Raw genomic sequence first — 25,517 nt, 5'->3', positions numbered from 1 at the left:
TGCAAGCTTACCGAATTTTTAAAGCATCGCGTGCTTTTGATTACTTCTGCAACACTCGGAATCGCGAATCGGTTCTTTTACTACCCAGCCCCGGGCTGGATCAGTCAATCGAAGAGACGTGGATTTAGGCCTGCGACGCCCGTACGCACAAGGGGAAGTTGAAGACCTGCGGACATCCTCCTCGGGCTCTCCCGCTTGTTAGAGGCACCCGTTGGCGGAGTGGCACCGGCAGGATCCCGAGGGGACACCGGCGAGATCCTGCCCGCGAGCAGCGCCCCCGTGTGTCTGCGGTGCTCGGCAATGCAGTCCTTGACCACATGGTCAGAACTGAGATGCCAAGAAGCTGAAATGTGCCCACTCAACAGGGAAAAGAGGGATGTGCACTGCAATACCTTCAGCACTAGTACAGAGGATGGGGTCCACAGAAAGCACCACTGTGGGAACCACCTCTAGCAGAGACAATTAAACCCCGGGCTCAGGGGGGATGTGTCCCCAGGAGCGATATTTCTTACCCATGAGCAACAGATGGGGGCTTCACTGGAGTATCAGTAATGGCGTTACTGGTATTTTACCTCCGAACATAATTAAAACCCAGCTGAATACGGAAGAGAACGTGTTTTTAAACACGGACATGTAAAGTTCGGCTGCGCACCGGCACGTTCAGTCAGGCAGACCGATCACCAGACTCCGCCATCACTCCTCCTGCCCGGGACGGGCTGGGATCTGGCTCCAGGCCTCTTTTCAATGAGCGATGACGAACGGCTCTGGCCGTACAGCATCGTGCCGCACTCTCCCGTTGACCGACATCACTGCATATTGCCTCGAACACAAACAGCAGCAGGAGCACCGCTGCAGCCTGCGCTGACTGTGCTCTAGTGCTCCCACCTGGCCTGGACGTGCATCACAGACATTTGGTTGTACAGAGATGTATTTGGAGTAACGGAAGCCAGTTCGAAGAGCAGTATAGTGAATCAACATTAGCAGACGCTGCACTAAGCAAGGTACTGCTGTATATATTCGCTGGGAGAGGTTATGATTCACCACCATGTCTGCTTAGCTTTGTCAACTTGTTCCCCCTCAAACGAATTTCCAAAGCCTCCGTCCCTCAAACTGCCGTTTATGGTATTCAAACATGAGCAGAGCCTTACCTGATCTTTTAAAAATTTGTTCCAATTTTCAGTATAGCAGACTTGTCATCTCTCTGGGGACTTCACATAAATGCATCCGACTGACTTCAGCAGTTTCTTTTCTAGTGGATAGTGGAACTTGCTCACAGCCAGTTGTCTCAAACCCTGGCCTACTCATACAACTTCAGCAGGAAGCATGGCAGCAGTTCAATCTCCTAGACAAGCCCACTGACACGGCTCCTCGTCTCTCTGATACTCTGCTAGATCCACAGCTCCTTGCAGGAGTCGGCGCCGACTGGAGGGCTGGGGCAACTCCCACTGACGTCGGCCAGTTTAAACGCCAAAAGCAGCAAAGGTTAAAATGCGACAAGTACCTCCAAAATGAAAATGAACACACAAGGATTGAGACGGGGCAGCATGTTTCATTTTAATTTTTTTATTACAAAACATAAAAATGACAGTTTGTCTGCCCAAGGGCTTTAAACAGTAAAACGAAAAAAGGTCTCTAGACACACAAGGAAGCACGATGTTCACGCCAGGAACCATGTACAGAAACGTCCCATCTCTCCGGCCCAAACTGACCACAGATTGATCACGGATGCCTTTAAGTGAAATGTCCTATAACTGATTTCATTCTCACGTTCAGGATGCTTGTCACAACAGCCTGTGCTAATGCAGGTTACAACGGGGCGCAAAACATTTGACAGTACAAGCTGAGAAACGCAGAGCACGATTCGGTAATATTGTCGCCACAACACGTAACACATTCACCAGGGGGCCTGATCATTCTCATTAATGACAAGAACTTCAAAGATGGCAGGCAAAGAAAGTCTTCTAACGGGCTCCTCCACAGGGTGCTTCACATAGCCTATGCACTGGACCTCTGCAGGTGAATGGTTCAAGCTTCGTTTGACTTGTGTGTGGGATCTCCGCACTGGGGCCTGGGACTGGACCAGAGAAACCAGACTCAATGGGTTTAGACCTGAAGTGGCTGACAGAACCTTCTGTGAAACTCCAAACTATGGTCTAGCAAGTAGGCTGTTGGCTGAACCAGAGACAAACAGACTGCAGTATATACACACTTGACTTACTTCCAAGGCCCCCAATCCCACCCCCTGTCTATTTCTGCTAGAAAACGATTCTGGTTTTACTTCTCGCCCAAGCAGTCCACCACCCCAGTGCCCTTCCACCCGTCGAAGAAGAAGAAATTCTTGTGCGGAGCGTCCCTCTGGGATAGCGCCTGGAACGAGAGGCACTGCCGTGATTAATCAACGTGTTTTGGAAAAACAAACAAATGAGTACACATCAATACCAGTGAGTAAGTCCTCAAGGTATCAATACTGGCTCTAAGGTATAGAAGAACAAAGCTAATAAACTGTGAAGTGAGAGACTATAATGACAGGCGGACCATATGCTTCCTGAAAGAGGAGCAGCAGCTTTGACATAGCGAGAAGGACACAACACTAAGCACAAAATGGAGCAAGCACAGACATATTGCACAAGCAGGTTGCGGACGCCTGGCCTTCTGCACCATGCAGAGCCTGACGCAGATGCTCACAGTGAAGGCCAGCGTGTTTTGTACAAGGGCAAGAGAGAAGCAGTGGGAAAATCAGACACTGCCTGCGAGGCGTGCCAGCAACGTCCCAGCAGAGCTCTCGGATCGGTGCAGCAGGGCTCGAGATTTCAACTGGTCTACAAATGTTTGCCCCTCTGTCGTGAGGAAATAAAAAACAGCACAGTTATGGGCTGCCACTGATGTCTTCAACGACCTTTTTAAGAGAGCTGTCACACGAAACGGGCTAGAAGGCTGGTATGGAAAAAAAAAACTTTGTTGGGGGGGGTTTGGCAAGGTGGGGGAGTGGCTGTGGAAGAAAATCTCGACATTAAAACAGAGATTCTAAGTTTCTTGCGTAATGCCCAAGAAGAAATAAGTCGCGCCACAGCAATTTCGCACTGTGCTGCAAGGCTGTGCGCTCTGGAATGAGTACCACCTTGACTTTCAGGCTTTCCCGGGCAGAGCGAGCACGAACGAACACCCGGTTTTCCACAGCTACAAGGCAGAGTTTCCTGCTTCTCTGTTGCTGCTGCTGGAGTGCCGAGTGGCAGATCCACACAGCCCCCTCTCACAGCTCTCCCCGCCCGCTCATTGCAGCCGATTTCATCATGCGCCAGCGGCAGGAGACAGTGTCAGTCTGGGATCAGCATCGGCTGCACCCACTACCACACACACACGCCGCCCCAGAAACGCAATCCTTCTCATCACCAGCGCTAATTATAAGAGAACGTTAAGCGCCAGTTCATTTGCAAGCACGGCGAGAAAGCATTGCCCCACCAGCGATGAACACTAAAATGTTTCTGCAGTGGCACTCCAAGAATATGATGACAGTTGACTCAGTGACTATTAACTTTGCTCGTCCACTGAAAGTTGCCTTGTAAATATAAACTGTGAGGGTCAGCAGAGCCACTATCAGCACCTAAGATACTGCAGACAACAGAGAGAGCAAGATTATAAAGAGAGCAGCTGCATGGAGTTAAGAGTATGTAAATCCTATTGCGACAAAATGAATCATTAAAGGCTCAAAACAGAGAAGACAGAAACCAATGGGCGTGATTCCTTTAAAAGGAGGCCTCAGATTTCTTAGTACAAGGAACCTTTGCCTGCCACAGGGATTCTTTTCTTGAAACCCCCCCCAGCAAATAAACAGAATATATAAATACCCAGCCTTAAGCACAGAAAAAGAAAACAGAGGGCTTGAGTAAACTGTGGTTCACATGTCACTTGACGGCTGTAAATTCACAGCTGTTTATGTAACCAAAACTGTAGATGCCGTGCACCCTACTGATGTAAAATAAGTTCATAACATAATAATAGAACAGTCATCAAGACCAGCCCTCATCACAGTCTTGTTCTTCTTTCTGTCCTGGTGGTAGACTTGTAAACACAGCTAGGGGGGCCTTGCTCGAGGGCAAAGCTCTTGATCACTGAAAAACGGCAATTACACAGGGAACAACCCAACAGTCCACTCCGCCCTGCAGTTGCCATGACAGAGATCGGGTGGTGAGCAGGTAAGCGGTGATGGGAATGATGGGAATGATGGGAAGGCCATGGGGGAGCAAGAGGGATGCGAGTTATTCGGAATGACGTGTGCGGTGTCAGGGCTCAGCCCCGAGCAACGGCTGCACAAAAATCCATCCGGATTAATCAGCCGAAAGGCCTCCAGTCCTCTCAATGTATTTGTTTCAATGATTGCACACGTACCAATCTCTTACCCGTGCTTTCTTTTTTATCCTGTAACAATGCGTCACAGTGTCACAATGGGCGAACACGCACAACACAAACAGACAGTTCTACTCACCTGATTCCCAAATCCAGTGTCAGGGTCGCGAAGAACCGGCATCACGGGCAAACCAGGAGAAAAACAGGACACCATCAGCATGCACTCCATTGACGGACACACACAGACACAAAGCAGCTGTACGCAGAACAATGTTTCCAAATAGTGCATTACCACCACATGTGCAATCCTCTGGTGTTTGACTGTTACTGGTCAGTGCAAGGTGTGGTCTGCATGTTGGTGTTCTGTGCTCTCTCTTTTTCTCCATGTTGCTTTTTGCGATCACCTGTGTGTTAATGTTACCGAGCCTGTGCCATTCAGAGTCTGTGTAGTTGTCTTGTCTGGCGCTGGATTTGGGTCCGTACGAGACACAGTACAAGAGCTGTGTCAGAACAGCTGGAGTTTGCTTTTGAAGAGAGCTGTGCCATTGCACAATATTCGGAATAAAAGAAAGATGTAACTTTGGCAGCACCTTTCCAGACCTCCCTGCTGGGTCTCGTTTTGTTGGCGGTAAATATTCAGCTTGTTTGTTTTGTTCTTCTGTGATACAGGTGCTGCAAACAAACTCTCACGATTATTTTGCCACTAATCTCGGGAGTACAGCCTTTTGTTCACAGTCTGACCACACCATCGTGCATTTTCCACTTAAAACATAAACCGCACTCATGAGCTCAGATTGTCCCTCAACAGCCTTAATTTTCCCCACCCCATCACATAAAACATCAGATGTAAGCAAATTCCAAGTTTGCATAACTGAACTGTTGCCCTCAATGCTGCTCTCTGTGGGAGCCGTATGGATCCGTTTTTGCACACAGTTACATCAGAGAGAGCTGTGCACCGTGGCCTCTCGAGACCTGTTGGCTGCAGGCTGGCCAGTGAGTCTCTTCAGCAGAACTTCGTCAGTTAAAATCCCGCTCTCGGTTTTGAAGGAAAACCTTCACCAAGTCTCCTTAAGCAAATTCATTTTGGCACAAACACATTTTTGAAAGGTACGTTTCCGTCTATATAAGCAACTTGTCAAATGTCTAGCAGGGACTCCAGCAGGCTGCACAGTGCAGTGCTTTCATCAGCTTTTACTGGCACCACATTTGCAGGCTCTTGGTTTCACTGTAGCCGACAGAGTCAGTGTCCATGATGGATCCACTCCTGCTGTGACACACCTGGATGGTGCACACTTGAATGCAAATGAAGGTTTTCTTTTTCTGATAGCAGGATTACTGGCATAATCTCCTGGGTGCATGCGTGTGCCCTACGCTTTCCAATACATCAGGCTGTGCGGGTGTATTATACTCCATGCACAGAAACGTGGGTAATGAACACAGAAGAACTTCGGACGGATTAGAACCTCGAAATGCCGGGGGGAGGGCTGAGCCAGGTTAAGTTTCGAAGGCACTGACCAGCGTTTCTTGTGTTTTCTGTGACGCTTTATGCTTTATGTATCGCTATTCAATGTACTGCCTGTTTGGTTGTCACCTTGGGGTCTCAAGCCACATGTGTGAAACAACCCGCCTCCCTGTTTCAGCGACTCAAAAAAGGGTTTACATTAAAATGAGTAAAATGAAACTTGGACACGGCAGCAAAGAGGACACAGAGCAATGATAGAGACCTCACCTTGACAATCTCCTGTCCCAGCACGCCTCCCAGCACCGCACACACAGGAGACATCTCCGAGAAGCAGTAGCTGGGGAAAAACAAACAAACAACGATGACAATGCTGTTCCAATTCACCCCAAGATTTACTCTTTGACCATTAGGTGGGGAAGTAGGGGTAAATGGTCAACACTGTCAGATGAGACAGAGACAAGCTATAGTAACACAATGCTAGGTCAAAGGATTGCGCCCGTTCCTTCTGTAGGTTTCCAGGCACGAATCCTGTCTGTATCCCATAAAGTCTGGCTACTGTGCCCTGCAGAGCAGGATGCAGGAGCCCATCCTGAGGGCTGTTGTGTATATCGCCCCTTTAAGAACACAGAACCGCTGTTATAAAATAGAACCATTCTACTGTTTTAAGAATGGGAGGGAGTGCTTTACCCAAAGGGTTGTGGGAGTATAGAACAAGCTACCTAGCCACACTGTTAAAGTCAATACACTGGTTTCTTTAAAGAAACAGCTGAAAGAGATTCTTGGATCAATAAATTACTTGTGACCAAAAGTGCTAGATGGGTAGGATGGTCTGCCTTTGGTTCTAAATGTTTTTATGTTTCTATGCGTCTGCCAGAGCTTGTTCCAATTTGGAAGCGTTCGCTTACATTTTTTTTGTTTTCCAGACTGAGCTGGACTGGAGGTGCCAACACTTTTTCCATTTCTGTCGGCAGTGAATAGCACTGTACCCAGCACGCCGTCCTACCTGACAAACTCGTCCGGGACCAGCTCGGTACCCAGCCCCAGGGAATCCAGGACATCGTCACGGATCTGGAGCAGGAGCTGGGAGTCGTCGGCGAAGCTCTCGGGGTGGGGGTCACGACCCTTGTCCGTGCGGAACTTCAGGAGTACTGTGCACCAGATGGAGACAGACGACTCATGGGAATGCTCAGTCTACTCTGACTAACTCATCCCTGTATCTCCAGCATTACAACAACGAATATGCATCACTAGAGCTCTCCTTTTGAAAGTGATCAAACTATGATTTCAGAAGTTTTATACAACAGCATTGTCAGCAGAAACTGTTGGGTGTTACTGATTGTGCATGAAAACTGGTTTAATAGTAAAAAGTCACCAAAATATTTCAGTGATTTATTTAAAATCTACGCAATGAATACTGGCAGTTTTGAATGCTGTTTGATTTGATGTTTGACTCAGTTGCATTTCTACCTGCTTTAAACCATCACACAGTTCTGTGACACCGATATTGCACATGCTCATTTGAATACAGCAGGCCTGTGCTTTCCCAGGCTCAGCAGGCTGACGTTATCCTCACAGTGAGCTTGGAACGGCATGAAAGTGAGGCACGCGCCGCCGCGTTTCTGATGTGTGAAACGGGCTGCAGACGACGAGAACAGCGCGCAGGAATGAAAAAACAAAAGTCAACGAGTCGAGGTTGAGATTCGGGCTCTGCCAGTTCCTCAATCCCCTCTCTGCGCTGGAACAGGATGATCTTGATTCGTGATAAAGCACTCTGGGTGCTGCTGCGCAATGCTTGGCGTGCAGACAACAACAACAACAACAAAAACAACAACAGGCTCCTTGGTCACCCCCCTCCTGGAGCCTGTGTCTCGACACCTTCCTCTGCCTTCCTGACCATCTCTCTGACAACCAGCTCTGCCCAAGCTCATTCTCCACCTCTGACCAGCCTGTCTTGCAAATATCAACATCCTGATGTCGTAAGAGTCTATCTACCTAGCCTTAGACATCAACAACGCAGTACAAAGCGCCTTTAGACCGAAAATATAAATAGAGCTGAAGTGCCGTGCCGGGTCAGCAGAGGAAAGGTTAAAGGTTAAAGCAGGCCCTTATGCAACACACCCATGGAAACACGACGCACCACGACTCGAGGCAGGCCTGGGAGAACACGGCGGGAACGACTTGTGCAACACTTCCTGTGCAAAAAATCCAACTTTGCTACCACAAGCAATAAAAAACCCCCCAAAACATCCTCTTTTGACTGTGAGTTTCACTCTGAACTCATCACGGGCGAGTGTTGATCTTTCCCAGTCGTAACTGTGCACAACCTAAAGAAATACTTTAGCCCCAGCCTACGAGAGGACTGCTTGGTGAAGAGAGGGAAGATGCTTTTTTCTGAGATAGTAAGTCAGAAAGTTTGCAAATACACTGTATTTACATAAAACTTACAACAGGGCGCTATAACCCCTGTTGGCTGCCTCCTGAGCTGCCGTCACCATGGGAAAAACTGGAGAACTAACTTTAATGTGCCCCTTAATTGAGAGAAAGATCTTGTCTGCATGCGCACATCCATCTGATACTTAGTGATGGAGCAGCGGAGAATCCCAAGGTCTTGCAGACACCTGCTGACGTACAATCAGGATGGGTGAGCTCGAGTCAGGGTACCCTCAGCTTGGCTTGCAGTTTGCAAGTCGTTTGCAGTCGGCGAGAGATGCATCACTCCTCTAACCTGCGCTGACTCTCTCGTGGAGCTCACTGCACGTCTGATGCCCAGCGGCTAAGATGTCTGAGTCCAGTCCTTGCACCCACCTTGGCGCAGAGATATTAGAAGCGAAGCCAGACGATTAGCAGCTGTCGAGTCCAAAGTAGTCAAGCGCAGAAAAAAAAAGAAAACCTAAATAGTAAGCATTAACCTTATCTTGATCTTAAACAAATGAATCTAAATTGCGTAGTATATTTGCATTGTTTGCATTGTGTCCACCGCATCCTGTTATGTAAACTGTTGTATTTGTTATTGAACTCTGCAACTTCTAATAATTGCATTTCTTCCTAAGGCTGGTCTGTGCAGTACGCCCTTCGCCGTGGTGTATAACCTTGTGGGAACAAACAGGGCTTTGGCTCTGCCATGGAAAGAACACTTAAGATACTGTGCAGGGCAGGAAGACAGGACAGGAGAGAATCCATGTGAAGCAGGAAGCTGAAGCAACCACTACCAAACGGATGTGGCTCAGAGCTCCAACAGTTATCTTTCCCCTTCGTTATCTTTCTGAAGAGCTACACGAAATAGTTTAGACAGTTAAATGGAGAGCCGCATCCTGGAATGTAACCCTACCCCCGAGTCTGTGCCAAGCGCCTGGTGTGCCAATCTCTGAATCCCCCGCGCTCCACCCACACAACAAGCCTTAATTACTAACCCCCCCCTTCCAGTCACTTCCTGCCACCGGCTGTCCGTAAACTGCACAACTCCGCATGGCTGAGCCCGCCTACTCCTGTTTCCACCAGACAGGGAGCAGACGCCCTGCTTGCCATCACTCACTATACCAGCCTGGAACACGACTGAGACACACTTCCTGCTGACTATCACTGCACTATTCCAGCGTGATACACCCACCTCCATACTGACCATCACTGCCCTGTACCCACCTCCCTACTGACCATCACTGCCCTGTACCCACCTGACACACCCACCTCCCTACTGACCATCACTGCCCTGTACCCACCTGACACACCCACCTCCCTACTGACCATCACTGCCCTGTACCCACCTGACACACCCACCTCCCTACTGACCATCACTGCCCTGTACCCACCTGACACACCCACCTCCCTACTGACCATCACAGCCCTGTACCCACCTGACACACCCACCTCCCTACTGACCATCACAGCCCTGTACCCACCTGACACACCCACACCTCCCTACTGACCATCACTGCGCTGTACCCACCTGACACACCCACACCTCCCTACTGACCATCACTGTCCTGTACCCACCTGACACACCCACCTCCCTACTGACCATCACTGCCTGTATGCACCTGACTCATACACACCTCCCTACTGACCACCACCTCCTGGGAAAGCTAAGGTTGCTGCTGGAAGAGGTGTTAGTGGGCCAGTAGGGGGCGCTCACCCTGCAGTGTGTGAGTCCTAATGCTGCAGTATACAGTAGTGACGGGAAAAGTACACTGTGGGAAAAAAAGCACCGTCCCTCAGATGAGATGTAAATCTGGGGTCCTGACTCGCTGTGGTCATTAAAAATCCCAGGACGTTTTTCAAAAAGAGTATGGGTGTTACCCCATTGGCCTTAACCAATTATGTCCTCCTAATAATCCCCATCTCTGAACTGGCTCCATTACTTTGCTCTCCTCCCCACTGAGAGCTGGTGTGTGAGGAGAGTACTGGAGTACTCTGGGTGCCGTTGCATCATCCAGGTGGGGGTACACACTGGTGATGGTGGAAGGGAGTCCCTATTATCTGTAAAGCGCTTTGAGTGGAGTGTCCAGAAAAGCGCTATATAAGTGTAATGAATTACTATTGCTATTGATATAATGGCTGGAGCACAAGAGCACAAAGTCTGAGAGTGGCTAGAAACAGACATGGAAGGAAGAGTCCTTCTGTGCTACTGTTATTAGTTTCCTGTGCTAGTAGTAGCAAAACTATTATTACTGTGAGAACATAAAAACCAGCAACTGCCAGTAACTTATTCCTTGGATAAAATTGAAATCCCACTCTAGTGTACTGGTGAAAGCCCGTGATTTGTGAGAAACAGGTAGAAATCACAATGGCACAAGATTTTCAACAAAGAACGGCTTTCCTAAAAACTGCACGGTTGGCGAAGTGAAAACAGCCTTGGTGCTCACAAATCTCTACCCTGTTGGCCATCGTCACTGCTCACAACACCCCCCGTCACAGAAACAGCCACCGAGTCTGAGCAGGAGAGGAAATGATCCTTCCTCAAAACAGTGCTATTGTGCAGCGGCACTGTATTTATAGCTCCAAAGCAAATTAACCTTTAAAAGAACCAAAACAAGTAAAAGGAAATGTTTTTCTTCTTTAAGAAAAAAAATTACGAGGCGTGCTTTGAATAACCAGCTCTGTTGGAACAACCTAAGTGGTGATTCTACGATTCTTGTTTTTTTTTTTAATGAAATCCTCACACATGGTTAGCCATGGCAAACCTGTGATGGAAAAAAGAGCTGATTTAGTGAACAGCCTTGGGGGTGGCTATTAATAACACCGTCATCAAAAAAAAGGACCTGGGAAACACAAGAACACAACAACAACAAAAACAACACGTGTGAGCAGGACAAAGTGTGCAGGGGGGGGCTTCTCTACACCTGTTTTCACCTGCCAGCCTGCAAAGCAAAAAGCAAAATAAAAAATCATGCACCCCTTAAAATATGATGGAACAGTCCAGTTATCCCACGACCTTTTCATGCCCTCTGACCTGTCTGTGTCAGGCCCTGCAAGAGCCGCAAAGCCAAGCCCCCGACAGACATGCCACGTTTTCGTTTTTTTTAAAGAATCGGAATGGCCAATTCTGTTATACACCCTGCCCAACCTGCAGTCGTTAACTCTCTGAAGACCCCCTGCATTGCACACTGAGAACGAGCACCTGCAGACGCACACACGTGGCTCGCAACACCCGTCAGAGTGGTTCATCTTTCACCTCGTTAAAAGAACAATGACCTGGGACTAAATGAGCAACGCGTCTCTTGCTCATCAACGTGCTCTGCACCCGCCAAGTCACAGGAAGCGCTGTAATACGCAATCCTAGAAGATATGCCAGCTAGCATTTCCCTTTCCTCATTGGTGCTCTCCCAGTTAGGCACCCTGGGCCATATCTGGTGCCTTTACTTTACCAGTAGGGGGCCCCCTTTTGAGAACTGGTCCTAAATGGATAAACCTACTTTGGAAAGACCAGGATAGGCTCGAGTCATTTTGGAATCACTATCAGAGAGTAAAAACATATCCACGAGTTTGCACCTCTACTGAGCTGTGCAATGGAGGAACAGCTTCACAAATGCTCAGCACTGGCCACAGAACTAACAGATTGGGGATCAGTGCTGACCCATTCAAATGAATTGAGGGCAGCAATGTTTTAACACACAGAGCACAGCCAACCATAACTAAGACACCTTAACTGTCCTGCTGTAGTGGGAAATGTGCTGTTATCTGTCCAAATTCACAAAGTCAACTTAAAAAAGTGACAAGATGAAATGATTGGTGAGAAAGTCTGTTTCCATCCATTATGAGAAAGACTTTTATTTCCTGAACACATCCTGGAACCACAGACCACGAGACAAAATTTCACCCTGAACGGGACACCAGTCCACTGCAGGAAAAGGCAGGTTTGTGCCATTAAATATAAGATCACTTTATTGGCCATACACAATTACTTGCATTAGGAATGTGTCTTTTCGCATCCTCAAGCTTGCTCTCCATGAGACACACAGACAGGGAGAGAAGCTGGGGGTCAGAGCGCAGGGTCGGCCATTTATACGATGCCCCTGGAGCAGCTGGGGTTAAGGGCCTCGCTCAGGGGCCCAACAGAGTAGGATTCCTCTGCTGGTTGTGGGATACGAACCGGCAACCTTCCAGCCACAGGCGCAGATCCTCAGCCACAGAGCCCAAACAGGGCTTTACAGGGCGGGGGGCGGAGCCTTTATTATGACACAGAGACAGGCAGCCTTGAGAAGGAGAGGCTCTGGGGCAAAGGGGGGGGGGGGGCGGTACCTTGCAGGAGGAAGTAGTCCGCTGGGGTGCGTTTCAGGGCAGCTTTGGCCTTCTCACTCGTCCAGTCAACTTCCAGGGCTTCCTTCAGGGAGCAGAAGCTGGCCGTCTGTCCGAGAGGCAGAGAAGGGGGATGGTTAAATGGCCACTGCCCACGCATGCCATGAGACAGCTCTGCTTTCACACTTTAGCAAAAAGATTTTTATTTTTAACCGGGATATTATAATTCCTTCGTGATGGAGTTGCATTTTGGATTATCCTTTAGTTTAAAGAGTTTTGTAAGGGTACAATAGATGTGCGTGCATCTTATTCTTTCAAATCATTCGAACTATCCAAACAAAAACAGGATCCTGTAAAAAGGAAGAAATGCACTGTTGCCTCAAGAGTGAGACTTTATGTACGTTTTACTTTTTATTTCTTCAGAAAATCATTGAAATTCTTTCATGTTTAAAACCCGTATCATTCTCTTAAAAAAGTGGCCCAAGAACACTTTGGAAAAACACATCGGAACGGCACAAAAAAGCAAACAGAACACAGGAGGCCAAAAAATCTCATCTGGCTTCTAAACTTACTGTGTGCTATCATTCAACATTGCCGACATTTACCGTGGAAAAGCTGTATGATAAAAACCACACGACATTCATGCGTTACAGTTTTCACCAGACCTCAATATTTGATGTGCAATCTTATTTTCATCCCAACTGAATGAACCTATAGTATAGAAAAAAGAGGGCACAAAGGGAAACTGCACTGCACTCAATTGAAGGGAGTAAAGGAGGTACATGAGAAAATGAGGCACCTCTTTACTCAAAGGGTTGTAGGAGTATGGAGCAAGCTACCCAGCCATGTTGTTGAAGTCCACACCCTGGCTACCGTCACGTCATGGCTGAATGAGGCCGTTGGATCAATTAACTGGGCGAAATGGCGACATGTTTGTAACCATTCTGATGTTTTTAATGCTACAGAAGATACTATAATACCACCTAGGAAAAGACAGTAGAAAAGAACGATGGTGACAGCTTACCTTCTTAACCATGGCTGTCTTGCTGGGGTCAATCTTTGGCTTTTTGGCCTCGGGCCCATCGTCAACCTCTTCTGCAGGTTTGACCACCTTTGGCTTCTCTCTGAAAAAGGCAAAGCAAAGGAGATCACCACCTGCGCTACAGCTCCGCTCCATGGGGCACTTGAAAATAAAAACAACGGGATGGCGACACTCACTCCACATAGTGGTGCTCGGGCCCCAGGTTGGAGAACATGTAGCCGTGGTACCCGAACACGTCCCCGCTGAAGAACTTGACGTTGTTCTTGGTGCAGATCTGGTCCACTCTCACCAGGAGGTCACGGGGGCAGCAGGTCAGGCACACCTGGGAGGAGGAGAGGACAGGGGGTTCAGACACAGCTCCGGTGCAACCGGACACGGCGGAGGTCCCTGTCCAGCGGTCGGAGCACAGGAGAGAGCACTAACTGCCACACCGTTTTCAGGTTCAAACCCCCAGCTCTGCCACCGGCACGGCACTCTGAGCAAGTGATAATATAAACCTTCACAGTTATGTAGCGCTTCTCTGGACACTCCACTCAGAGCGCTCTACAGGTAATGGGGATCCCCTCCATCACCACCAGTGTGTGCTCCCACCTGGATGATGTGACAGCAGCCATAGTGCGCCAGTACTCTCCCCACACACCAGCTCTCAGTGGGAGGAGAACAGAGTGATGAAGACAGTTCAGAGATGGGGATTAAAAGGAGGCCATGATTGGTAAAACCCAAGGGGGGAAATTTGGGCAGGACACCCCTACACCTCAAGAAATGCTCTGGGATTTTTGATGAGGAGTCAGGACCTCCATTTGACATCTTAACTGAAGGACAATGCCTTTTCGACAGTACAGTGTCCCCATCACTATATTAGGGCATTAGGACCCACACAGACCGCAGGGTGAGCGCCCCTTGCTGGTCCCACTAACACCTCTTCCAGCAGCAACCTTAGCTTTCCCAGGAGTCTCCCAGGAGTCTCCCCTCCAGGTCCCGGACAGGCTCATGCCTACTGAGCTTCAGTGGGCTGCTGTGATGTGAGCTGCTATTAACTACCAAATGGGCTAGACGACCCAAATAGCCTCCTCTCGTTTGTCATGTTTCTTACCCTCTTGATTTGTGTAATTTACTGTGAATATACGTGGCTGGTAAATATTAAGTTCTGTTTTCGTCACGAAACATGAAGGTCAACATCACAGACCAGCTGCACTTATTGCTTTTAAGGTGAATAAACTACAGGACCCAGTCATTATGAAATATCCCTATCACTGTCTGCAATTCTCCAGCCATTACCAGTGCTTCAAACACTCCTCAACTGCCTCCGTCTTCCCCTGAACGATGTGGAAGACCTACAGTGCTTGAGTCTCCTCCTTCTTATGCTCAGTGCTGTATGCCAATAAGGCGTCGCACAGTACAGCAGGGCTCTACATGTGTGTGAGTGCCAGTTACTGTTCGCAAGAAACATGATGTCATTTCACTGCTCTGTCAACAACCTGATGAAATGGAGGGGAAAAAAACATATTTTTCTTTGCAATGAAACGCTTTTGTTTGTTTTTAGATTTGCCCTTTTCTCCTAGATAACGTTTATCAAGGCGCTGACCAAGGGAGAGAGTGCACACTATCACCCACAGCACTCCCCAACCCCAGCGGGGGTCCGGGTGGGGGTGAGGTCTCAACTCCCTCGGTGCGCGCACAGATAAAGCGTGGGCCTTGCGGGGGGGTGGGGGGTGCACATCACACCCCATTTCTTATCCCTCTGGCGTGAGGTGCGTTTGGGCGTCAGTACAGAGTGTACAGAGAGAAATTAGCCCAGGGTGCCACCCAATCTCCAGGGACATATGCAAGTAGGCAGAGAGGGTGCTTGCTTTAGTTTTTAATTTGCTGTTCTGTGCACTTTAAGACACAGAAATGCTGCTGTTGTTTCTGAAACGTGCAGAGGAAATGTGTTCCTTATTCCCTCATTCATGGATGTGACTTGTTTTCTCAGATCCCTGCTTCCGTTGGTAAAATACTCAGAGATGCTTTTGTTCCTAAACTGGAGCTCTGAATTACAGAGCCTTTCCAATTAAAGAGATACTTGTGACGACAGGTGAATACTTGTGGAAACAAGTGAGGCTCAACAGCACGTTGCAAAACTGTCCACAGGGAAGAAGAACGAATGTTTGGTTTTTCTTCCAGCGTAGGTTTGACTTGAGCTTTTTTTCCCTGCAGCTCAGGAAAGAGAAGGGCACTGAGTGGATTTTGCACAGACCGGTCACCCTTCCTTGGTCTGAGCCAGCAGCCAGACTGGTACAGTCGGATACATGGAAATGTTCCCTTTGAATGGAAGCACATGTCGGGACACGTCCCTACCACCCACGGCGACAGGGAATTTTTTTTTTTCACAGCTCAGACGCATGAACACAAAAGAGAAAAGACAAGCCCCAAGGATAACAGGATGAAGAAGAGAGCCAGAGAGAGTGAGGATGGAACACTGTGTGGCTAAAAATACAGGTTCATTATTAACGGCACTGTCCATGACAGTGCTGTTCTTCCACTACAGGACAATAAAGAACTGCTTTGTCACAGATCGGGCACAATAAGCGCAACATACAATTAGCCAGTTTGTCACGGTACAAAGACATCGCTGAAATACCGCGCACGAGGCATGCTGGCACTGTGCGTGGCACAGGCGCATGGTGGTTAAGACGGGCATCTCACCGCTACAGGGTCTTGGGCTCAGTTCCTGCTTGTTATATGCGAACCACAACCCATACTAGCACCCATACACATGCAAAGCCCTGTCATTCTGTGTGCTGCTTGTCTGCATGAAGCCTGCATATCACCCTGCAACTCACAACTGGCATCCTGCTGCAGCTCAGCAGGTGTGAGCCTGGCCAGCATCTGGATGGGAGACGCCTGGGAAAGCTGAGGTTGCTGCTGGAAGAGGTGTTTGTGGGGCCAGTAGGGGGCGCTCACCCTGCAGTCTGTGTGGGTCCTAATGCCCCAGTATAGTGATGGGGACACTATACTGTAAAAAGGCACCGTCCAGGTGGGTGCTGCACATATGGCTGCTGTTGATGTTCTTTCCATATCTGCATGGGATTGCTCCCGTTTCTCCTAGCCCCCCCATATACATGCAGATCGTATACAATTAGCTATACAGACGTTTAATGTTATTAAGAAGAGACAATTCCCATTCCGAACGGCTGCCTTATTTCTTTTAGTGTTTGGGCCATTCAGGGTTAACCAGAATGACTGACATACTGCCATCGTTTCTGAACACACAACATTCAACAGAAAACGGCACAACAGATCAGAGAATAGGTCCCAAGTTTCCTCTTGGCTGCAGGAGACAGGCTTACAGGAACCACATGGCAGAGACTGCAGGAGAGGAAGGAAACACGCGGTTCATTTCTAAACAAAAAGGATCCGTTTGTCACTGGAGATGCTCTTATGTGGACAGTCAGGGGGGCAGAGAGAGCATTCACACCTCTAGTGTGTAGGTGTGTCACAAGACCAGGCAGACAGACCCGACCTACGCCAGGACAGCTCAAGCTGACACACGGAAGTATAATAGGGAGGATCCCCATTCATCCGGGGGGGCCTGGATGACTAACTGGAAGTGTCTGGAAACCTGAACCAGGAGATCTTCGAGTGGGAAAACCGCAGTCCTTCCTCCCCTTTTCACCGCCTGGGCACGGCTGAACAGACGTGGCTGCGCTGGGCTCATTCAGCCAGGGCTGCGAGTCAGCACCCCGGGGGCACAGACACTGGAGGGATTGTTCCCCGGGCAGGACAGGGGGGTTTCCACAGCTCGGTCGGACAATGGGGCTCGGGGGAGGGGAGCGAGACAGTGAAGTCTTCCACCAAAGAGACACACACACACACACGGGCAGACACACGGGCAGACACACGGGCAGACACACACACACGGGCAGACACGAGCTGCACCGCCCACGGTTCTCACACAGCACCCACCCCATCCAACTTTCACAGATCCAGCTTTGTCCACTCCAGTCCTTCACCTCCCCCTTAGAAATTCCCTACATACAACCCCCAGTCCAGTAAGTACATCTGTGCTACAGACCTACAACGTATTTATTACAAATGCGCCATTTATTTCTATCTGCAGAAAGGAATCCGTGTCTATGTTCCCGAAGGTTCACGTTTCCACATATCTGTATTTTGGCAGAATTAGTCGTTCTGCATAAATGTCAACAGGTTTCACCTGCTCTTTGCTGTTCACTGCGGGTGTTTAAGGCTTCACTGATTCTCTACTACTATTTTCTGAGCCCCCCCCCCCAAACACACATTTTTTGCTATGATGATACTTCGGATAGTTTGTTTTCTCCAGGTTTCTGGGACAAGCAAGAATCTCAAAGACAGGAAAGCGTCTCTTCCCTGAACTGTGCATCCCAGTCCCAGTGGGAGATACCTCCCTGGATTTGATCTAGTCTGAAGCAGCAGTACGAGAGCACCTGTGCTGTGATGTGTGCCCTGCGATTTATTAATCTCTTACATTTCATTGAGAAACTCCTCACAATGAGTCATTGGAAAAATTATAAAATCCCATTCAAAGGCTTAATCACTTCCCGTCTATAATTGAAGGAAGGGCCGTGTCACGTACTATTAAAACAAAAGCCATTACTTGTGTGCTGCAGGCATTTTGATGTATAAGCAATGCTGCACCTTCCCATCATTCTTTATACCATTTTAGATCTTTTCCTACCTTCCCAAATCCAGGTTATCATGAGCCCAATCTCATCTAGGTTTTGTTCCAGCTCTTATTCGATTGAACCCCAAGCTGAACCAAACTTGGCTAATGCAGATCTTCAAATTGTTTTCAGTTCCGAAAACGTCAGACTTCATTTTTGCATGAAATAAAAACTGTGGAGTTAAACAAACATCATGTTTTGCAGTGAGGAAAACAAAAAGGGTCTAAATAAAACATTATGGAGCTCGCCTGAGTCTGAAAACAAGAGCACCCCGCTAAATAAATCTGTCCAGTTTCACAGCGTATGCATTAGAAACCACAGGATGTGCAAGACGAACCAGTGTTTGGGCCTGCTCCCTTTAGTGCCGGGAGTTTTGCCCAGGCCTCTCATCTGATGAGGACAGGCCTTCCTGGTGCATGATGGCATGTGACTCGAGTTGGGAGCTGTACTGACGAGCCTTTTCACACAGCCCTTCAGAAAACACTGCCAGAGGGTTTCCCTGCAGGAGCCATTGTTCAGCCACTGCTTTATGTGCAGAGGCAAAGGGATCCCAGACCGCCAGCAACATATTGTTTTCACACTGCAGAGTTTTCCTGTACCTTTCCAATTCAAACAAGGGAGCAGAAAGAAAGCACAAAGCAGCTCTGGGATTAGTTTTCACCGCGGCATTGTGCGAGCTGACAAGATCTCCGCCCTTCACAATGGAAGGAGGTGGCCGCTGCCTGACCTTCCATTCACACGGCGCAGACAATGGGACAGGTCTCCGCAGAAGCAGAGGCCCACAGTGGGTGTATCACCCTGCCTCTCACCTTCGCCCTGCGTTGGGCTGCACCTCTGCATGAAAACACGCGCTTGCTTGAAAGGTGCAGTGAAAATGTATATGGCCGTGCGGATTACCAGTTAGGGCACTGGAGGGGTTAATTCCATGCGGTGACACTGCTATTGTGAGCAAGGTGCTTTACACAGACTGCTTCAATAAAAAAGCAATGCTGCACACATGTAAGGCCGAAAGAGTCAATCCAGATGAGTAACAATTATATTAGGTACAAGTAATGGGTTAATTCCATGCTGAACAGAGAAGAAAGAAAACAATGTGTCGGCCGTGGAGTTCTTCAGGTGTGAGGCGTGAGCCTTCCTCACACCTGAAGAAGGATCCGCGGCCGAAACGTTGTGTTTTCTTTCTTCTCTGTTCAGCATGGAATAAACCCATTACTTGTTCCTTTGCAGCCTACGCCTGCTGACGCAGCCCCCCGCCTGAACAGTTATATTAGTCTTAGCATACCGTTACATGCTACTATATTCACAATACACTTACAGTGCACAGGAACGAACAGCCCCCCATTTATGCTTTGCAAACCAGTGTAACTGTAACCGAGCCGATGTGTGGTGTGTAGAGTTCACAGCAGTTGAAAGAAATGGTGGTGGGTGTGGAGGGGAGTCCCCATTACCCGCAAAGCGCTTTGAGTGGGGTAATTTATTATTATTGCTCAGGGGTTAAAATGTCCTGGTACTTAAAAGCAGCTCTTTTTTAAATTCAAAGAGCTTAGTTCTCCTGACTGATTAACCTTCAGGGAACTGGCTGCTGTGTGGAAAGAAGGGGCAAAAGCATCACCTAGTGGGTTTTTTGGGAACTGCAAGAAATTGCTATTTGGCTTTCAAGAAAAGGGAAACATTCAGAATGGTTGCACTTAAACTAAAAGATTTTCTGTTTCGTAATTTATTGATTTAACAGTGAAATATTTTACATTTTGCACATAAAGCAAATAACACTGTTATTATATACGGGTATATATAAACAACTTCCAAAGCAGAAACAAAGGGCTCCCGGAAACAACTTCACTTCTTTCACCAGTGAAGCTGCTGCTTTCTGCCTCTCTTCTTCAAACCATCTCTCATTGCGCAGTGAAAAGCATGAAGTAGTACAAAGTTTATTTGGCCAATCTGTGCCGTTTTCTCCACTATACGTGTCTGTCAACAGTCTGTAACCATCAACAGGTATTCTGCTCCATAACATCTGCCTTATTATTATTTTTAAATCATTTTAAAAGTCATATACAATTTCTTGCATTAGGAATTTGTCTTTTCACAGATCCCAGCTTGCTCTCCACGAGACACACAGACAGTGAGGGAAGCTGGGGGTCAGAGCAAAGGGTCAGCCATTGTAAGCGCCCCTGGAGCAGTTAGCGTTAAGGGCCTTGCTCAGGGACCCAGCGGAGTAGGATTTGAACTGGCAACCTTCCAGACACAGGTGGGGTTCCTTAGCCACAGAGCCACTGCTCTGCGGTGAATAATACTTTCAGCAGCCATTTCACAACTAGCAGCCCACTGAAGCTCAGCAGGTGTGAATCTGGTCAGTACCTGGATGGGAGAGCTCCTGGGAAAAACTAAGGTTGCTGCTGGAAGAGGTGTTAGTGGGGCCAGCAGGGGGCGCTCACCCTGCGGTCCATGTGGGCCCTGATGCCCCAGTATAGTGACAGGGACACTGTACTGTAAACAGGCGCCGTCCTTCGGATGAGACGTAAAACAGAGGTCCTGACTCTCTGTGGTCATTAAAAATCCCAGGGCGTTTCTCGAAAAGAGTAGGGGTGTAACCCTGGTGTCCTGGCCAAATTTCCCATTGGCCCTTACCAATCATGGCCTCCTAATAATCCCCCTCTATGAATTGGCTTCATTACTCTGCTCTCCTCCCACTAATAGCTGGTGTGTGGGGAGCGTTCTGGCGCACTATGGCTGCCGTCGCATAATCCAGGTGGGGTTGCACACTGGTGGGGGTGGAGGGGATCCCCATTACCTGTAAAGCGCTTTGAGTGGAGTGTCCAGAAAAGCGCTATATAAGTGTGAGGAATTATTATTATTATGTAGATGTAGCAAAATCTCTGCTTCCCCCTATTCCTCCTGATTGCCCCACAGCCCTTACCCTGGGCACTAAAGCTAAACTAAAGACGACGTTAGACAATGCTGTTTCTTTCCACTTTCTGAACACACACCCCTACTAGAAACAAGAAAGCAGAAGGAACTTTGCGCACTGGATGGTGAAGGATGAGCAGTAGAGCACAGCAACAGGAAACCCGCCCTGTCTCCGCTCTCCAAAGCACTCACCGCATCAAACTGCAGGAAGAAATCCTCAGGCTTGGACTCGGCTCTCTCGGGGTCTGCCTTTACTTCCACCATGGGGTTCAGGTACTGAGCACGCTCCAGTGAGGTCTGGGCCCGGTTCTGACCCTCAGAACCCACTGGGATGAGAAACTGCGCTCGGCTGGACTCCTCGGTCACCTGAGACAGAAACAAGAGAGGGGCAGGGGTAAGAAAAGTAGGCAATGCAGGACCTCTTAAACCCTCTTCCTGGACAAATGAAAAGTCTTTGTTTTTTAAGCCTAATTTCTTTACACAAAGAGAGGCGAGTGCCTGGAACAAGTCTTGCTGCAGAAATACACTGTTTGGGAGCTTTCGGGAAAGGACTGGCTGAGATCCTCCAATCAATACGCCATTAACAAACAGAAAAGCGGTTCTCAAAATTTTGTAATTATTTTCGTTACATCTTCTTGCTTAGTCTAGTTTTTCTATTGCAGGACCTATGTGTTTTTCTCCGTTTACTCACATAGTCATATACCATAAGTCCACCCCCCCCTCCCCAATCACAAAAGCTGCCAAAGTTGGGTTAAACACTGTAAAAACAGCACAGGAGGTTTTTAAAGATTTACTCAAAATACAGGACTGGGCAAACACCTGGAAGATGACATTTAATGTAGATAAGTGTGGAGTGTTACAGTTGTATGCAAAAGAACATGTAGAGGCTAATTTCCAGGCTGAAAAGAGAAGAAAGGAAAAAACGTTTCGGCTGTGGAGCCTTCTTCAGGTGTGGACACAGGCTGAGTTCTCCACACCTGAAGAAGGCTCCACAGCCGAAACATTGTGTTTCCTTTCTTCTCTTTTCAGCCTGGAATAAACCTTTAACTTGTTCCTTTGCAGCCCACACATGCTGACGCAGCTCCCTACTTGAATTACTTCAGTTGTATGCAAAGTTTGTTAAATTCAGCAAATAAGTAATAATTGTGCATTACAATGTGCAGAAATACATCACGTTTAAGTTTGTACCCTGCAGAGGTTGTGTAAACTTATTTTCACTTAGATATTCCCTGAAATATGCAATTTGATCAGGGGTGCCCAAACGTTTGGATACAACTGTATATGCAGGTAGCAGCCTAGAAATATAACATGCGAAACAATGAGCTTGAAGAAGCAACTTATCCTCAAGACAAGTGTCTATGCTAACATGATTAACAATGCTCTAGAGTAAGCCTTCATGCAGGCTCTGGGACACTTTTGTTCATGACGTGACGTGAAAGATAACGCAGCTTTGGATGCACTTCAAAAGAAGAGCAACCGGACACGTTCACCGCACAGCAGGGAAGGAGATATGAGAAACAAATCAAAAGCCAACCAGAGAACCAACAAGAACTGCACAAGGTGGAGCCGGAGCACGAAAAGGACACCGGCTCATTGCTGGCCACACATTCATTCATTCCCATATGCTTGGGGGGCGGGGGGGGGGGCAATTTAAAGATAGCTGTCTCTCTACGAGAACAGCAGGTCTTTGGGCTGTGGCTGGGAGAGTACCTGAGCACCTGGAGAAAAAACCCACAAGCTCTAGGTGAGGTATTTGGCTTTTCAGGGTCTACAAAGCACCCCAGTGTAGAATCAAACCCAGGACCCAAAAGCTCAGAGCAACACAAACCCTCTGTCCCACCACCAAATCCAAAACATGTCCTTTCATTCTTTTTATGAGAATCATGTAGTTATCTAAGTGCATAGAGACCCGGGTTTGAAGCCAGACTGGAGCTCCTTGTGTGTGGACTTTGCTTTAGTGTTCTTCCTCGCTCTGAAAATCCTATGAGGTCAAATGTCCATTGCTCTCCTTTGGCGAAGAAAACTGCACACGTACTGGTTGGCACTGCAAAAAAAGACACTACTACAGCCGAGAATCAAGTCTCACCCCCGGCACTAATGGCTTACCTGCTCGTGGTCCAGCATCGTCAGCCCCTTCACTCCTGCCAGGATCAGATTCTTGGCCACCTCTGCCCCCAGCCCCCTCATCCCCACCAGCAGCACGCGGGAGGCACGCAGCCTGGGAGAGGACAGGGCACAAGACAGAGCGAAACATTCAGCTCCTGAGCGCAGCGGACCTGGACTTCCCCACTCTCACTTCAATCCAGTTAAATGCTCAGTTCCTTCTTCAAAACACAATTTCCTTTTTAATGAATTTCATCCACCGGTGGCGTCAGAGCGGATGCACATACTAGTCTAAAGGAAATTTCAAATATTCCTCCGTTCGAACACATGGCAATGTGCAAGACATCACTTTACTTTAGAGACCCCTGCTGAAGACATAATCTTCACAAGATGAGGTTTCCTGCATTGATATTACTTTTCAACCTGTACACTGTTTTCAGCTGCAGTCACAGATGGGGAACAAGCGCCTACTAACAGACTTCTCTCACACACCCGGGAGGCTGATACTCTTGTTTCTCTGAACGCGAGTGATGACTGCGCAATATTTTTTGGGTGTGGGAAGCGACTCTTTGAAATTTAATCTAGAGTCCTGCATGACGACTAAAACAACACAAGGCAAATAAGACCACAGATGAATTATTAGAACTCATTTGTTACACATGGCAAATGTTCCATCCCCTTTACAGAGCTTTCCTCCTCGTCCACTGTTCATACTGAAAGGAAAGGACTGAAGTAAGAGGTAGGGAAGGCAGCTACGCAACCAAGGCGATTTCAAAGTCCCTGTCTGCTCTTTTCTGTTTAAAGGGGAGAATTAATAATTGGATAACCCCCCTAAACTAGCAGTTGCCTCACTGTTTGAAGCGGTCATCGATTTTACCCACCCCGTACCAAAAAAACACTTGTCCCACTGTGGGGCACAGCAGGCTGGGAGCTATCTGAAAGCACGGCTCACAGGGTAGGCATGGAGCACAGGGTTGAGCTTCTCTCTGGATGGGATACCAGTTGGATGGGATGGGATGGGATGGGATCCGGAAGGGATACCATTTCACATTACAGGGTGAAAGAGACAATTTAGACCATCCTAGACAGCATATTTACCAGAAGAGGGGGGGAAACTATGAAATTCCTCAAAGGGGAATGCAGGAAGATCATGCAAACTCCACATACACAGATGCAGCAGGACAGATTCGATCCCAGAACCCTTTTGAAAAGTATTAAACGCCAGGGTCTTTCAGGGAAAAGGAATATACAAACATGGCTGATCAAAAAAAAAAAGAAACCGTAGACGCAGGAGATGATGATAGAGTTGCGAGATAACAGCAACCAGTGCAAAACGCACAACTCTACTTGAACACACAGGCGCAGATCACATTGGTTCATGGGAAAATGCGCACTTAAGGAGAACCAGTCCACTTCATTGAAAAGACTACGGACTAGTAGCCCCGGTTTATCAATCTGACAATCTGCAAAATATGTTTTATTTAGAATGTTAGCGTCTATTTTACCAAGTGCACTCAACACGCTAATCTAGACAAATACACGAAAGTTTACCCGGTTTGTGATGAGTGACCTGCACCTGCTTATTATCGCCAAGAGAGGCGAGAATATACTGTACATTCCCCTGGCGATGAGATTTCACCGCTGCCTCGGTTTTCACGTCGCGTCGCTGTACACAGCACACTATCCCCAACAGCCCGAACACCTTCAGTTTGTCTGCTGGCTCTACCCCATGAACAACCAACCCCTCACTTTACAACAACCGAATCTTCATCTTTTCGGAACAACACTGCACAGGGTATATTAATAATGTACATTATAGTGCACAATGAAAGACATGGTCGCTGGCCACCATACTTGTAAACAGCAAGACGTGAGAAAAGATAAGAAAGAAAAACTTGTTATCGAAAAATCCGGTTCGATCCTCAAAACATAGGGGGCTACGGAACCAGCTATATTACCTTTTCTGAGCATCCAGACCCCACAACCGAATCTGACGGTCATACTGAGCCGCCTCCTCCTCGCTTATTAGTGTTTCCTCCTTTTCAACCATTTTTGAATTCGTGACACTTCAAACCAGAGTAATCGATACTTTATAGAAAATTACTTCTAGCGAGTATTTTATATTTACTATTATCCACCAACAACAAATTTCAATAAACCGCGGTCACCAATGTCCCGCTACGCACGGTTTGGAGAGGCGCTTACGGATTGCGTCATCAGAGACGCGACACTGTCGCGACAACAA

At 47.9% G+C, this 25,517-nt stretch overlaps 1 protein-coding gene across 1 annotated transcript; it reads right to left on the bottom strand.

The window, feature by feature from the left end:
- Positions 1 to 1,547: 1,547 nt before the first annotated feature.
- On the bottom strand, positions 1,548 to 25,485 carry sae1 (SUMO1 activating enzyme subunit 1). Its single transcript, XM_069186365.1, has 9 exons — positions 25,231 to 25,485; positions 23,276 to 23,387; positions 21,362 to 21,535; positions 13,757 to 13,902; positions 13,563 to 13,662; positions 12,542 to 12,647; positions 6,810 to 6,954; positions 6,074 to 6,143; positions 1,548 to 2,367 (listed from the first exon to the last, which is right to left on the bottom strand). Exons 1-9 carry the CDS (start codon positions 25,320 to 25,322, stop codon positions 2,275 to 2,277), a joined length of 1,038 nt encoding a protein of 345 aa, XP_069042466.1. The 5' UTR covers positions 25,323 to 25,485; the 3' UTR covers positions 1,548 to 2,274.
- Positions 25,486 to 25,517: the final 32 nt, after the last annotated feature.

This window comes from Lepisosteus oculatus, chromosome 3, assembly GCF_040954835.1.
Source record: "Lepisosteus oculatus isolate fLepOcu1 chromosome 3, fLepOcu1.hap2, whole genome shotgun sequence".
Taxonomy (NCBI): domain Eukaryota; kingdom Metazoa; phylum Chordata; class Actinopteri; order Semionotiformes; family Lepisosteidae; genus Lepisosteus; species Lepisosteus oculatus.
The sequence above is the reverse complement of the archived record's forward strand: the minus strand, read 5'-3'. Positions and strand labels throughout refer to the sequence as shown.

Bases quoted from the DNA above. Each gene is read 5' to 3' on its own strand.
- sae1 (XM_069186365.1), bottom strand. From the start codon at position 25,322: ATGGTTGAAAAGGAGGAAACACTAATAAGCGAGGAGGAGGCGGCTCAG. The intron at 23,388-25,230 runs GTAATATAGCTG...GTCCTCTCCCAG, and splicing joins GGTCTGGATGCTCAGAAAAG to GCTGCGTGCCTCCCGCGTGC. The intron at 6,144-6,809 runs GTAGGACGGCGT...GTTTTTCCCCAG, and splicing joins GTCCCGGACGAGTTTGTCAG to CTACTGCTTCTCGGAGATGT.